Source organism: Eriocheir sinensis, chromosome 21 (assembly GCF_024679095.1).
Source record: "Eriocheir sinensis breed Jianghai 21 chromosome 21, ASM2467909v1, whole genome shotgun sequence".
Classification (NCBI taxonomy): Eukaryota; Metazoa; Arthropoda; class Malacostraca; order Decapoda; family Varunidae; genus Eriocheir; species Eriocheir sinensis.
The window spans coordinates 10,365,048-10,380,386 of record NC_066529.1 but is presented as its reverse complement, the minus strand read 5'-3'; the positions used below and the strand labels follow the sequence as shown (position 1 = coordinate 10,380,386).

At 40.9% G+C, this 15,339-nt stretch overlaps 2 protein-coding genes across 2 annotated transcripts in view; one reads left to right on the top strand and one right to left on the bottom strand.

Moving 5' to 3' along the window:
• LOC127001667 (sodium-independent sulfate anion transporter-like) overlaps nt 1-767 on the bottom strand; it is a 94,869-nt gene extending 94,102 nt beyond the window's left edge. The window contains exon 1 of the mRNA XM_050866645.1: nt 528-767. Within this exon, the coding sequence (XP_050722602.1) occupies nt 528-549 (22 nt within the window). The 5' untranslated portion in view covers nt 550-767. The remainder of the gene's footprint in view (nt 1-527) is intronic.
• A 6,302-nt stretch (nt 768-7,069) lies between these two features.
• LOC127001668 (peptidyl-prolyl cis-trans isomerase E-like) lies at nt 7,070-13,031 on the top strand. Its single transcript, XM_050866646.1, has 7 exons — nt 7,070-7,353; nt 9,379-9,548; nt 10,584-10,784; nt 11,054-11,182; nt 11,659-11,836; nt 12,323-12,471; nt 12,852-13,031. Exons 1-7 carry the CDS (start codon nt 7,323-7,325, stop codon nt 12,918-12,920), a joined length of 927 nt encoding a protein of 308 aa, XP_050722603.1. The 5' UTR covers nt 7,070-7,322; the 3' UTR covers nt 12,921-13,031.
• The last annotated feature ends 2,308 nt before the right edge of the window (nt 13,032-15,339 follow it).

Genomic DNA, 15,339 nt, shown 5'->3' with positions numbered 1-15,339 from the left:
TTAGCCTCACCACGTGCCCGAACCAACACACACACAAACACACACACACACACAAACACACACATACGCGAAACATTATTGATGAACGGAATGATGTACCAAAAGAAACCGTGAAGGCCTACGTAAGATAAAAGAATTATACAACGAATAATAACAACACGAATTTAATAGACTCCTGCAAATTTACGAATAGATCAGAACCCCCCCCCACACACACACACACACACAGAGAGCAAGGCGGCAATTCTGTCTATCTCCCTCGCCAAGTTTCGCTGAGATGCCACATGACACGCTAACATGGCACTCAATAGGATGGGGAAGGTGGGGGGCGGGGGGGGAGGAAACAAGAGCGGGGAGGTCGTGGAAGGGAGAGGGAATCAGGGAGGAATGGTGCAGAGGCAAGGGTCTCATTGACTGACTCGGGAGGATCACAAGGAAAGAGGGGGCGGTCGGGGGCTCGGGGTCAGACAAGGGGGGGGGAGGCAGAGATCCCTATCAAAATCAGAGTCGTTCTTGTGGCTACTCACGGTTTATGTTGTCGCAGTCCATGGCGGTGCGTGTGTGGTGTGGCCCGGAAGGCGGGTGCTTGCGTGTCTTAGCGGGAACTTTAAAAAAAGCAGCGGTGAAGAGAAGCACCCACTACCCTCACAGGCGGCCACACGGGTACTGTCTGGTGCCAGTTCCGTCTCGCCCTTTTTCTCTCTAATCTTTCCCTCTCCCTCTCCCTCTCACTCCCTCTCGTCGGCGTGCACCTCACCAAGTGCCGAGCTGTGTCAGACTAAAGCTACAGGCGACCCCTCTCTCTCTCTCTCTCTCTCTCTCTCTCAGTCTGTACAAACGTTTCGCTAACCAACGTTCCTCCCCCGGCAGTCTGCAACGCCCCTCGCACACATCCCGCCAACGTTGCCCTCACACCCTCACAAGACTCACCCTTGCACCCTACACTCACGCAGGCCTCAGAAATATCCTCATAATCATGCCCAGTATATGAAAATTGAGTCCCCGGCGTGTGTGTGATCTCCTGAGGCACCAATACGATCATCTGACTTGAACGAAACGCAGTGAGAATGTTCCGCCGAGTTGGCATCGCTCGTGTGGTGTTGGGTAGGCTGAGCGGCACCCTTACGATGCCTCGCCGTAAGGGTCATGAGTGCCAGGCAGCCAAGCAAGGGAGATTCGCCCTTCTGCCAGCCTTGCAATACGTCTCTCCCCGTGTATCGTCTCCCACCCGGTCAATACTTGCTGGACTGCTAAGCTCCTCCTCTTTTTCGCTGCCGCTGGTATTTCCTATTCTATATCTTCCTCTTCCTCCGCTTATTATTAGTCTTACTTAATTTCGGTGTACACTTCATAATGTCACTTCCCTAAGAGTTTAAGTTGTCTCAAAACAAAGCTTTCCCAACTGTCCAGCTGCCAAGTGCATAATGGGGTAACTAACGGTATCTGTTACACTGCTGATAAGAGACGCATCACCACCACCACCACGACCCTCGACGCCACGAGACGCCGCATCGGGCCAGCTGGTTCACACACACATACACACACACCATTTATCCCTGCATGGCGTATCACGTGTATACTCTGCCGTGTAGCGTTGTATTCATCTTATTAGTTGTAAACGAGAAGAGATCCGTGAATGCAGGCCACCCACATACCAAAATCCACATGGTAACAAAACTCCACAAAAAAAAAAAAATGTCCTTCATAACGCCTAACTACATGCTTTGCAATGAACGTCTCCACTCGTGGGCTAAGGTGAGGTGAGGGGGGAAGGAAGGTAGAGGAAGTGCAAAGCTGAAAATTCCTTCACTTTGCTTGGGAGGGTTGGGAGGAGTAACGAGAAGGGGAGTGGACGTGTAAGAGGGGAAAACATGTGAGGGGGGGAAGGAATGCAGAGGGAAGGAAGAGAACGTGACGGGGTGTTTCTGTAAGAAGAGGAGGAGGAGGAAGAGGAGGAGGGGTCTATTGTAAGAGGGGGAGAGGAAAGACAGAGCAATAGAGGGGGGAGTGGAAGGGGGGCGCGGGTGGATCAGGTGATGTGGAACGGTTAGCGATATCACATGCAAAAGTTCGGAGTCGGCAGTGTGAACGGGGCTTTAAGAACTAAGAAACAATTAAGCTCATTCCTCTTACTTTTTCACCTCATAGTTCCGTCACATCAGAGTCAATCAAGACAATGTTTCAATAATATATTTCGTAATTCCAACCCTGGCATGTATGAACCTCAACAAAACGTCAAGAATGGTATACGTCGCTGGCCCCACACAATGACATCACAACAATATAGGACTACAGCACCTATGTATGATGACTACGACAATATTCCCACCAACTTTTCTCTCCTTCACGTCTCTCACTTCTAAGGTTTTTATTTAAGTCACGAGTGGTCGGTGGCTGTACACGACATAAAACTAGTGTTATGATTAGGCTTGTATAAATATTCGATTACAATTTACCGCATGAACACTGATGAAGCTTGAACTTTTACCCTCCCCTCACGTTACTCACAGTAGTTATAATGATGTAAGTCACGAAGGTATTGGTGGCAGAACATATATAACCAGTACCAGTAGGTATTGCACTAGTTATAAATGTTGCCTTAGTATTTTCTGAATGAAAACTGTTAAGACTCCTTTGATTTTTCCTTCCCTTACGCCTCTCTCCAAGTTTTTTATTCTATTTTTTACGTATTGACGAGCGCCTTATATCGGCATGCAAAGTATTCAGAAACACTGGTTAGTCTTACTCCACCTGAACACACACACACACACACACACACACACACACACACACACCTCGCCATGCATTGATTCTCGAACCCACTAGCATAACCCCATCCCACACTTCCTCTTCCATCTATATTCTTTAAGTGTCTTACCACTCCCCTCCTCTCCATTTCTTCCTATATACAACGATTCTTCTCTCCCGCCCTCATTTGCAACTTACCTCCCCTCAGCCAACGACGAAAAAAAGGATTATTCTCTTCGTAAGTCTTTCACGAAATCCCACTCTCCTTGCAGTCCTTCTGTCCCCTCCCGTCCCCACTTCCTCTCCTTCCCTCACCCCCTTGCTTAACCATGCCACTTCGTCCCTCACTCACTCCTCTCCTACCCCAGTCTTCGTTACCTGGAAGTGCACGCTGAAGCCCGCCGCGGTCGTTATAATGTTGAGGCAGTGTTTGGATGGCTTAACACGCCGTCTCTTAGAACTCGATAATGAGAGAGAGAGAGAGAGAGAGAGAGAGAGAGAGAGAGAGAGAGAGAGAGAGAGAGAGAGAGAGAGAGAGTTCACACACACACACACACACACACACACACATGCATGCATGATGTTTCAAAGATATCAAGAAATACAGCTTTCCCAGCAGATGCATAGACCAGTGGAATAGTCTGGACAAAGAGGTTGTCCAAACAAGAAACTTAAATTACTTGGTTTGAAGCCAAGTTTAACCTAATGAGTGACAAAAAGGCGAGACTCCACGAATGTAGTTCATCTCCAATAAATCACAAATAGTTAAATACACACGTAACTACCATAAGGCATCAACGTGATCCCCCTCGAGAGCCATTCACGAATTAAGGATTCACAAGAACTCCTCAACAAGATATCCTGTTTGTTCAACTTATACTGACGTTTTTAGGGCCTCTTTTCAGTTTACAACAAAACCAAATCACTGAATGTATATGATTTTCATAAGGCGATTGAAAAAGTTCAACAATAGGTTACTTTTTATAAAATCAAGAATTTATTTGTGTATTTTACCCGCAATACACAAATAAATCGCTGATTGGACTCCGTTCTTGGGTCACCACTATACATGATTTACATCAATTGCATCGATATTGGTCTCAATTTCATTCCAAAATTTACTGACACCAAAATTGGTAACTCAGTCCTCTCAGACCAAGATAGGCTATGCCTTCAAGGAGATGTGGGTAGAATTTAAGCATGGTCTAATAGATGGGAAATCCTCTGAAATGGATGTGATAGATTCTTCGAGTTGGAAGAAAAAGTATGAGATTCGATTAGGTATGAAATAAGTAGTGTGAAACTCGAAATCATACAGCGAGTTAAGGACCCAGGTCTCAAAATCACGTCAAACCTCGAATTTTCACAGAAATGCATTGATTTTGTTAATAAAGCGAACATAATGTTGGGCTTCATTATCATAAACTTTTTATTCAAGAATAAAGACGTATTAATATTATACCACCACACAGTAGTTTGGTCAGACCTCATTTGAAATATGCAGTACAGTTTTGGTCTCCCCACTATGCAAAGAACCTTGCTAAATCAGAAGGTATCCAACATAGGCCCAAAAAATTAACTCTTCCATAGGCAAGAAACCTTCAATCAAGGGATCTCCTCTCTTAACATGTTCTCTTGAGAAACTGTGCCTCCCTGGGAAATTGATCGAATGTTTCAAAATATTTAAGGACTTTCGAATGTTGACAAATCCACATCATGTTCATAGACGTCTGGAACAAGAAATAATGACACAAAACATGTGACTGCACCACATTTTTCTTCACCATCACTGTAGGTCGAGTATGGAATAAACTTCAGTCTTAATTGACTCAGTACAACACAAATGACTCGTTAAAAGAAACTTGACAACCACTCAATACCTCTACTTTAACTCTTCAAAGCCCATTTATTTATATTTCAAGTAATATAAATGAAACTGGTATGTTATTAAGGGCGTAATTCTAAGGCATTTTTACTCCATGTTTTCTTTCTCGTAGATGCCTTTGTTTATTTGAAAAAGGCTATCATCTACATGTGATACTAGGCTATCCCAGAGTGGTGGATCTCCTATCTATGATACTTTACTTGTTGCTGTAAAGTACTTTGAATTCCTCATAAAACATTCATTCAACCAAATTTGTCATTATGAGAAAGTTGCCTATTATAATATTGCATGTGTGAAGGTATTTGTGAATCTCAAAAAATTTTCACCTTTCTCATACTACCTGAAATCAATTCATTGTGGGTGGCAGATGTTGTTTCCCAAAACAGGTTTATGTTTTTTTATATGTTTACTACTAACCTCACCAAAGACTTGTTAAAGCTTATTAGTTCAAAACACTCAGTGGGCGTCAAGAACTCGCCATGAGTGTCATTTACTTGCACACATTGATCAGGTCCAGATATTACAGGGAGTTCATTAATGTCCATATTTTATTTTATCCTATTTCTTGGTTATCTTTCCTTCTCAGCATTTAGAATCCTTGCTGGAGGGTGGTTCAAATTTCTGGCATTTTTATCATCCAAATCTTCATTTGTTTCTACCACATCTTGTGGAGGGAAAGTTGTGATCTCTTCTATATCCCTGCCTTTTTTTCTTCATTTGAATCCTGAGATTCTTGGTTCTAGTTGTCTTCGGCCTCCAGTATTTATTGCAGTTTACAAATACAGGCTGCAGAGAAAGAAAAAACTAAATAATCTAAGTCATAGTTCACTCATCATTCAAAAATTTTGTTTTACTAGTTACCCCCAAAACCGAGAAATAAAGGGCATAAAATTCAAAACTATAAGTCTAAGTCACCATCTGTTCTAACTTGACAGTGGTATCAGACCAAGTGCTCCAGTGACAGGCAATATAATTTGTGGAATAGTTTGTGGCCAGTTTTCAAATGGCTATATGGATAATTCATTGATATCTAGCAAATATTCAACTTACTCTACAAAGAATAAAATCACTTACCTCATTACTTTTTAGGAAGCCATTATGTGTAGTACTTGAGAACTTGGTGAAACTCTTCAGAACGCCTTATTCATCCTCTTGCCACAGTTCCACATGTAAACAGTAAACACTTGACCCAGCTGATTAAACCGTAAAAACGAGGTTTAATAACTAAAAAAAAAAAAGGCTGTGTGCAAGCAAACTTGTCACCTAGAGTTGCACACTGAGTGTTCCTAGGAATATTCCTCAAGACAAAAATTAAGTCTTGGTGGTCTTTTTTATACAGCAAAGGAAACACCTAAAGGGCAATGATAAAAAGCTGCCTATCCGTGAGCCTACGCGCAATCAATCAGTCAATGGGGCATACGCCAGGGAGCATGCCTCTTCACCCGCCCTATATGATGCAAAGGCCAGGGTGTTCCTCCAGGCAGGTCTCCATGCAGGCCCCATTCCCATCCCAGGTATCTCACAGCAGTATCTATTGACTTGCTGAAGTTACGGACTCTATGGGCGTCCCCAGGGCCTCCTCTAATCAGGGTTGCCTTTTACAGAAACAACCCGGTGAGCAGGGTCAGCTTCTGGGTAGCGTACCACATGCCTGTATAGCCGGAGTTGGCATTCATGGACTAAGCTGGTCAAATCAGTCTCACGTAGTAATTGCTAGTTTGACAGTCATACGAGTACGTGATATTCCATGATTATGCATAAACACTTATTACCAAAGGCATCAATCCGCCTCTGCAAGTCACTATTTAGTGTTCATGTCTTAAACAGGGAGCACAAGCGACTTGAAGATCAGGATCTTTGTTCTTCAGCCTTCTGCCAGGTATCGACAACGCCATATACTCGTCCACAGCACCATAGGCCATGCCAATCCGCCGCAGGATGTCTTGAAGAGGCCCGCCGTTGCTCTCAACTACGCTATCAAGGTGAAATTTTCCTAGATATCGATGTCCTCGCTATACGCCTGAACAGACTGTACTGTTTCATCCAGCAAGCCTCCAAACGCCTGTACCTCACCCACATTTCCACTCTCCCCTACACACCTGGATTAGTGATGCGTAGGGCACCCGTACACAGGTGCATAACACCTACCTGGTGGTGACTGCGTGTGGAGCCCAGGGCACAGAGTGACACTCCATGCTGGTGTTCCCGGCAGGCGGCTGACACTCGTGCCCCGCGCGGGTTGAACTTTTGAAGTTTTGACATGTGTTCAACGAGGACGTGTTTCGGCTTTTGCAACGGCACCAAGTAATTTTTCTTTAAATTGTGTTATCTATTGATCTACCTGCGCAGCATTTATCTTTATGTGTTCATTCGTGAACTAGTAGAGAAATTATGACCCAATAAAGGTCCAGACTGAGGTATAAGCCGATATTCTGGCCGCGGCCCCGCAGCGGTGGCGGCTGTGTTTGTTTACCTCGCGGCCACGGCACGGCACGTCCGCTAACGTTTCACACTGACCGGGCCCCAGAGGCAGTGCTCCCACAGTCTAACCAGCCCCCTAAAACACTCCAGAAGAAGAAGAAGAAGAAGAAGGCCCACTGGTGGCTGGTGCTTCATACTGGTGGTGGTGTGTGTGCTCAACCCTCAGTGGCGGCTTGGTCTCAGTGTTTCCACGTGCCCACAAGTAACCATGTCCACCAACAAGCGGATATTGTACGTGGGTGAGTTAACACGCGCCACTCCTATTGGGAAAACTAACCTCAACTCTCGAGGTTGATGCTAATCACCACTTTAAAAAAAAAATCAAAGGACATGAATTTACCCTCAGTACTCCCTCGCTCCTATCTCAAGTTAAGATAAACAATAGAATTGGCCAAATCTAATGTCACTTTGCTGGGTACTTCGGAGATTCAGGAGACGATGTGGTGAAGGCAATCATAGAGCCGGCTGGTGGCAGAACTTGGGTCTGATCTGTTTGATTTCTTATGACGGGTGAGCTTGGTGCGGGCACACGGGCTTGGTCTGGGTATTTTTATGCTAACAGCCAGGGTTTTCTTTTGGGGTATTTCTCAAATAATGACAATTTTAATCATCTGGGGAAAATGTGTCTTGTATGGAGTCTGGTAACCAAGAGCCTGGCGGGGGGTACACCGCCTCACAGATCTGGATGAATAATGTTTGCCACGTCAGCAGGTGCCACGTCGATATCTGAATCTTAATGGTTATTTGAAACGCTCTTCACACTGCTTCTAATCATTTTTTGTGGTATTAACTACTACCACTTGTTACTTAATTCTAACTGAATTTCTTTAGATTAATAATGACAATATACACAGATGGAATAATTTCCACAACTCCTCTGGGTGGGGCCTCCCCACCCCATTAGGTAGGTTACGTTAAGTTAGGTTTGGTTAGTTTGAATTTATTCAGCACGCAGTGTGGGGCAGCGGAAATATGCAGTGCAGGATGGGACAGGGCAGCGGGGGAGGTGGTCCTCTACGCGGGCTGCTGTTGCGAGAAATACTTCCTCTCAAAAATAAGTCGCTCTGGTGGCCACCACGCATGCACGCTGGGTGAATACACAGCAGGAAAAACATTAATTTGCCTGGTTTTGTTATAGTTTATCCACTTTGTGAGCAGTGAGTGAAATATAGAAACAGTAAGCAAGTTGAATCTCTCTCTCTGCGAGCTATTTTGCGGCTGCGGCAGCGGGTGCACAACAGGCATTGAAAAGTCAATCATTTAGTGATTTAATTCATTGTGACAGAAACAGTTAGCAGATTATTTCATAACACTGAAAACACCAGAAAAAAATAGTTTTGTCCAACAGTGTCCCATAGGTGAAGCTCTGGAAATTTACCCTTTTGAATCTCAGTTCAGGCAGTTGGTATTCAGCCCACCCAGCATTTCATCCACTTTTTCAGGGCTTATTGATAGAGGGCTACCTGGGGAAACTTAGGGAAAGTTAACTCCAGCAATCCAAATATCACACTTGCCCTGTGTCCCAGGATGATGAGTTCCTTCCCACCATAACCAATGAAAAGGAGATGAGTAGTAAGACCATGTGCTGCTGTAACATATTCCTCTAACTTTACCTTTACTAAAAGATGATAGCTATAATGTGCTATTAAAACTAGATAAGTAAGGTAATATGACACTTTGGCCTGCATCCAGTAACACCGTAAGGTTCCGTAAGGTACGGTTTAGTAAAAGGAAAGAGGCACTGATGGACTCTACATAATTACATAATCTTCCCTTGCAGTCTCCATTGCTTTGAATCACCTCACAGGTCCATCTTTGTATCTTGATTTTTCTTGTCTTCCCTTTTTGTAATCTTACATTCCACTCTTGTATTCCTTTATTTTCTTTACATGCTCTAATACTTGGTTTTGGGTATTTTCACTTTTATGACATCTCCAAGTCTAACGTAACTGATCCCATGTAAAAATGATGTTCCAGCCATCATCCCACATGGCTACTGTGTTTTTTTTTTTTTTTTTTTTTTTTTTTTTTTTTAAGCATTAAATTCCATTGGGCTCACTTATACAGTGATTGTGGTCTGCTCTTTTCTGGGGCAGCATAGTAGAGGTTTATTTATATATTCTTATAGTTCTTTACACCTCTTGAGGCTACAACCACCCCTAGAGCTTCACAGGTATACTACGCTGTGTTGTAGTTAGTTATATATCATGATTATTTGCAGATAAGTTTACTGATTTTACAACTCTACTTCCATTTTTCTGCAGGAGGACTTGCAGACGAAGTGACAGAAGAGGTGCTGAGGTCTGCTTTTATTCCATTTGGTGACATTGTTGATGTCCAGATCCCTCTTGACTATGAGACAGAAAAGCACAGAGGTTTTGCTTTCATTGAGTTTGAGTTGCCAGAAGATGCTGTTGCTGCCATTGACAACATGGTAAGGAGATGTTTTGTTCAGAGCTGTGTTGAGGTGGCAAACTGATATGATGTCGTAACAGTATCTTAATTATTTTCACATTTAAGAAAAGTGCACATCGATGTTGCGTATTACTTGAAAAAATAGAAAAATAAAAAAATGATAGTAGTTCCTGTGTGTGGGTGGATGACAACCACTGGGTCAACAGGGCTTCCAATGTGAAAGGAGACCAACCCAAATTGCTTACATCATGCCAGAAAGTTGAACCCCAGACCTGTTGTTTGTGACCCACTCATGCTGATCAGACCATGACACAACCAGTCTGCAGGACATACATATCTGTCTATATCTATGATGCAGCGCTCCTTCATAGGAACTTCCCTCGAGGGGGCAGCCAATGGAGAAGTGTCTCAAACTTACCCTGTTCTGGCATCCACTCTGCACACTCAGATTCTTCACCTACCAGCACTCTATGGATCCATTTCACAGATAATCTTTCCCTGACATCCCTCCCCCTCCTCAATCCTGCTCTCATATATTCTCTTCACAAAGTCATCCTCATTCATCTTCAAAACATGTCCAAACCATCTCAGAACACCACACTTCACCCACTCAATCACTCCACAATTCACTCCCTTCGTTGTTACACCCATACTACCTCTCATTCACTAATTACTTCTTGACACCACACGCACCTCCTATATAGCTCTTTTCCATTTTCCATTCATGCTTGCCATGCTACATTCCACATCCATGTGTGATACATATGATAGGGCACACCTACCTTGAAGGATATATTAATTTTTAAGAACACAGCTAATCGACCACATTTTAACTGTACCATTTGGTTGGTATGATAACTGAAACTGATTCATGATTTGTATATAGTACAGACATTTTCTTTGTAAACTTCATTCTGTATTACATGTTACACTTTGTTCACATTATCTTTTTAAAAAGTTTGAGATTATCTCTACATGTATATGAATGAAGCCCATGTTCATATTTTTCTGTAATTGTAGATTAGGTATTGCTATGCTTGTTATTTTTTTCTAGAATGAGAGTGAGTTGTTTGGTCGCACAATTCGGGTCAACCTGGCCAAGCCCCAGAAGGCAAAGGAAGGTTCATCTCGTGCTGTCTGGGCAGACGACGAGTGGCTCAAGAAATATGCTGGCGCGACATTGGAAGGCGAAGAGGAAGAGGGCGAGGAGAGTGGTCAGGGAACAGAGAGTGGCAAGCGGCCAGCTACAGAAACAGTTTGTATCTGTTATTTGGTTGTGTTGATTGCAATTGATTTTTCTTGAATCCTGCTAAAAATTGTCCCACTCTAACCCTGATAAAGGAATCACAGTTAGCTTATTCATTATGATGAAGAATCAGTTGCTGGATTCATTACCATCCACAGTTTCACAGAAAAACTAATTATAGAAACCTATAAAAGTGTAATTTTTCATAACTTTCTATCCAAGTGTAGAATATATGTTAAACCAAACTTTGCTGTTTTAACCTTTTATATATTTTACAGGAAGATGAACCCAAATCTAAAAAGAAGAAGGGAAATCCCCAAGTATACTTTGACATTAAGATTGGAAAAACTTTGGCGGGAAGGATTGTCATGCAGCTGAGAGCTGATGTGGTTCCCAAAACAGTTGAGGTGAGTCCCTTGGTGACTTGACTAGATCCATTTAGGTTTTTGTGATTTGAAAATGTTTCAACATAAAAATGTATTACGGCATTCAGTGCTATACTATTAAATACAGGAAAGTACAATTTATTATGCTTTTTTTTCTGAGCTTGGTTACTCAATATTATTCCATTACAACTATTGACTTATGAAGAGCATAACAGCAACTGAAGGGCTGCACAGTAGTAAAATAACAGAAAAACAATTAATTCATTTTTACCTGCCTTGTATGGCAGTCACCATCCTGGGATAAGCCATCATGACCTTTTCCTAGCTGTATGAATTTGTTAGATATTTTAATAGCTGTACTTATGCCCAAGTGGTAGTCTTAACTCCACATTTTCTGTATTTTCAGACAGCCCTAAAAACTATTTGTGCACTCGTAGAACTATTTTTCAGCATGGTCATTGTTTATGCACAATTCAAGATTGCATATTGCCTTTCAGAACTTTCGTTGTCTATGCACACATGAGAAAGGTTTTGGGTACCAGAACTCTACCTTTCATCGCATTATCCCGGGCTTCATGTGTCAAGGAGGAGATTTCACCAACCACAACGGCACTGGTGGACGGTCCATCTATGGTGCAAAGTTTGAGGATGAGAACTTCAAGCTAAGACACACAGGTCAGTATTAATAGTGTTTTGTTTATGACAAAGCATTACTCGTATTGACCTACAATGAAACGTTTTGACAGTGAATGCCACATCTCTTCATGCATTGTAATGGTGGTTGTGGCAGGACAGAATGGGCCTTGGTAATCCTCAGTGAAATGCCTTTGATGCATGCTAAAGTTTTGTTATCATACAGTACTTTAGCAGGTATATGTGTAGTAATAGATTAACATAGTTTTAAATAAATTTCAAATGTTTTTTTCCTGTTAGATCAGTGTCAGTGTTTCTGGTTGCTTCGTGATTAGCTACGTATGGTAAAAGGGAAAAAGTAATGACTGAATTTTCAGGTTTGTTTCCTGGTTTCTCAAGAGTAAGTGAGAGTAATAGTATTTTTCAATCAATCTAGATGTAAGGGAACGAGCTATGGCATGAAAAGGCTTGTTTAATTTTTAAAACTAAGCAAAGCATCAAAAAGGTTTCAATTTTTTCCTTTTCCAGGCCCAGGAATCCTCTCAATGGCGAACTCAGGGCCAAACAGCAATGGCTCACAGTTCTTCTTGACTACAGAACGCACTGAGTGGCTTGACAACAAGCACGTCGTTTTTGGGCAAGTCATCTCTGGCCTCAATGTCATCAGGAAAATGGAGGTGAGGTGCAGAGAAATATCCCACAATAGTTCCTTCCTTGCACAGACAACTCCTAAAGTTTTATCCCTCTCTTCTGCCCAGTATTACAAGGTTAAAATTCTAGGCAGATGATACAGGACCCAGTTGTGTCCAGACAGGTAGGCACAAGACCCAGCTCTGAGATAATCTTGTTATTATGTTAATGAGAAAGAAAATAAAATAAAATCAAAATTTGTTGTACCAGGGACAGGGTCTCAAAGCTGAGGAGGTGATTACGAGGTCTGTCTGCCTGGCATTGGTATATATAATGAGGAATCTAATCCCCAACCTTTACCCTTTTGTACCATTAGACCATAATTCATAACTTGCACCCTTTTTCATATTTTATCTTTTTTTTCCAGAAATGTGGAACAAAGTCTGGGAAACCAACAGAAAAAGTAATAATTTCTAATTGTGGAGAATTAGTTTAGCAGTAGTTTCAAACAACTGTCTGTCCCTTTCTTTTGTGACGAGAATACCACTACCTTGTATGTATCAAAACAGATGAAAATAATAATACAATAATAAAATATTTCTCTCTTTACATTTGTACAAATATCCAACATAATTTTCCATTCGGAAAATTTTAAAATACTTTACACCAAAACCTGGAGTAAATCAACACCATAACTAATCATGCATGGGAAACATTCTACTGGTAAAGAAGAAAAGAAATGGAGCTGGAGTCTTACACCACTATAAAGTTTTCAGTAGAGGCAACTGAAAACATCATTCTATTTCATGATAAAAAGCTACACCCAGGCTAGGTATTTACATTGTGAAACTACATAAAAGTAAATTGCAGACTTTGCTGACTGATGACACTACAGAAAAATTGTATGCTGAATCAAACGTCAGATTACCTCTGGTCCAAACTTATGATGATGTCCTTTACAGAAGTATCTTTTGTCACCACAATTAACAATGTCAGGTGATGCCCAGCTCATGCCACATGGAGTTTTTAACCTAAATTATGACTAGAAGTAACAAAACCTTTTTAGTATTAGGATATTTTTGCTGACAAAACTAGGTGTTTTGTAAACTACATGTGTTATATATAAAAAAAATTGTGGTTGAAAATTTCAGTCTAACATTAAAACCCAAATTATCAAGTGCCACGAGAATAGTGAAAGGAAATGATGTTAAACTAACAGAACTGTAATAACAGAAATGATGATTCTGCCAAAGAAAATATTAACTTGTTAAACTTTTCTTAAGTTTGCTAAAGCAGCATGTGGTTTCCTATCATTCAAATGTAAACAAACCTGAAAACCGCAACAATTACACACCATCACTATACAGCTCTTCTGAACATCAACACACAACAGTTCAGGAATACTCAGATCAATGCTCACTTGATTTCCTGTCAAATTATATTACAAAGAAATAGGCTAAGGTTAATAAAGCATTGACAGGAAGCTTTCCAACTCAGTCCATCTTATCCTACCAGACATAACACAAACCTGATACAAACACCATCAAACTAGATAACTAATATCTTTGAACTAACCTAATTAAGCAAAAAAATAAATACATCAGTTAATTGAATAGATTCAGCTCAGTATTGCACACAAATCAGGTGATGACTCAAGAAGTTTGAGGTGAGAGTGAAAGTGGGAGGTTGACAGTTGCAAGCAATAGGATGGCCTGGCAATCATGTGATAGGCTTGATCTTCCTAGCACAGTAAGTGGTTGGAAAAGAAAAATGAGAGAATATAAATGAAGCATGATTGAGTTTTTGGATGATAATAAAAACAGTGAGAGGGAAGACTGGGGTGAAAAAATCAACCTCAAGAGACCTGATCCTCAATGGTGATTGGTAGGGAATGAAAACCAAATGTTAGCAACATGGAAGGTACATACTAAACAGGCAAGAAGTGTATTTTTAAGAAGTAAAGGGAGGAGTAGAAATGAGAAAGTCTGTATCATGAAAAATAAACTATAAACAATATGGATAATGCAAAAGCTATGCTTTTTTCTTTTGAAGATGATTGGAAATGTGACATATTTCCCATGCAAATAAAATCCTGCACATTTTACTGGGTTTGTAGGTTAGGCAAGTTTTCATTCAATAAATACTGATTGAAAACCTGGTGACTAAAGATAGAAAAATCATACATACAAGTGATTAAAAATATATGTATGCCAGTCACTTAAGATAAAAATTAAGATAATAAAAACAAACATAGCTACAAAGTCATATGTACAAAATAATTGTCTTGAAAAATTTACATGTCAACAAAAAACTATCACTGCAGTTTCTCAACAAAACAGGATGAGTCTGTTTTGAGCAAAGTTACTTGTACTCCCAAAACTTACTAATACATTAGGAAAAAATAATAAAACTAAAATTAATGAATAACCTGACAAGCCAACAGAAACATTATATACTTCCTGGTGTTCAGTACCTTTCCCACATGTCTGCTTCTGGAAATTTTTATAACATCACATTACTGCTCTATTCTAGCACTGTATGGAACCTCTCTTCAATTAGTCCTCTCTTAAAAATAATGTGTTTAGAAAAAGTGCCAGACAATAGTAAACTAACTTTCCAATTGAAAAATAAAATTGATTACCAAAACATTTTAAGAGTATTAACATTGCAGGCACTATAAAATATAAACACAAAACATAATAACATACTGCCATTTAGTATGTACTGTAAGTGACTTACTTATCTTTCCTTTATTCTCCAGATTCCTAAGCAAAATACTACTTGCATATCCACATGAAGTATTTGACTCTTTGCAACTAAATTAAGAGTGATTGAAGTTACACAAGTTTGGCTGAAAAGGTTATTGATGTAATTAAAGAGCATATCCCAGGCCATCAGACCTTTCTGCTCAAAAC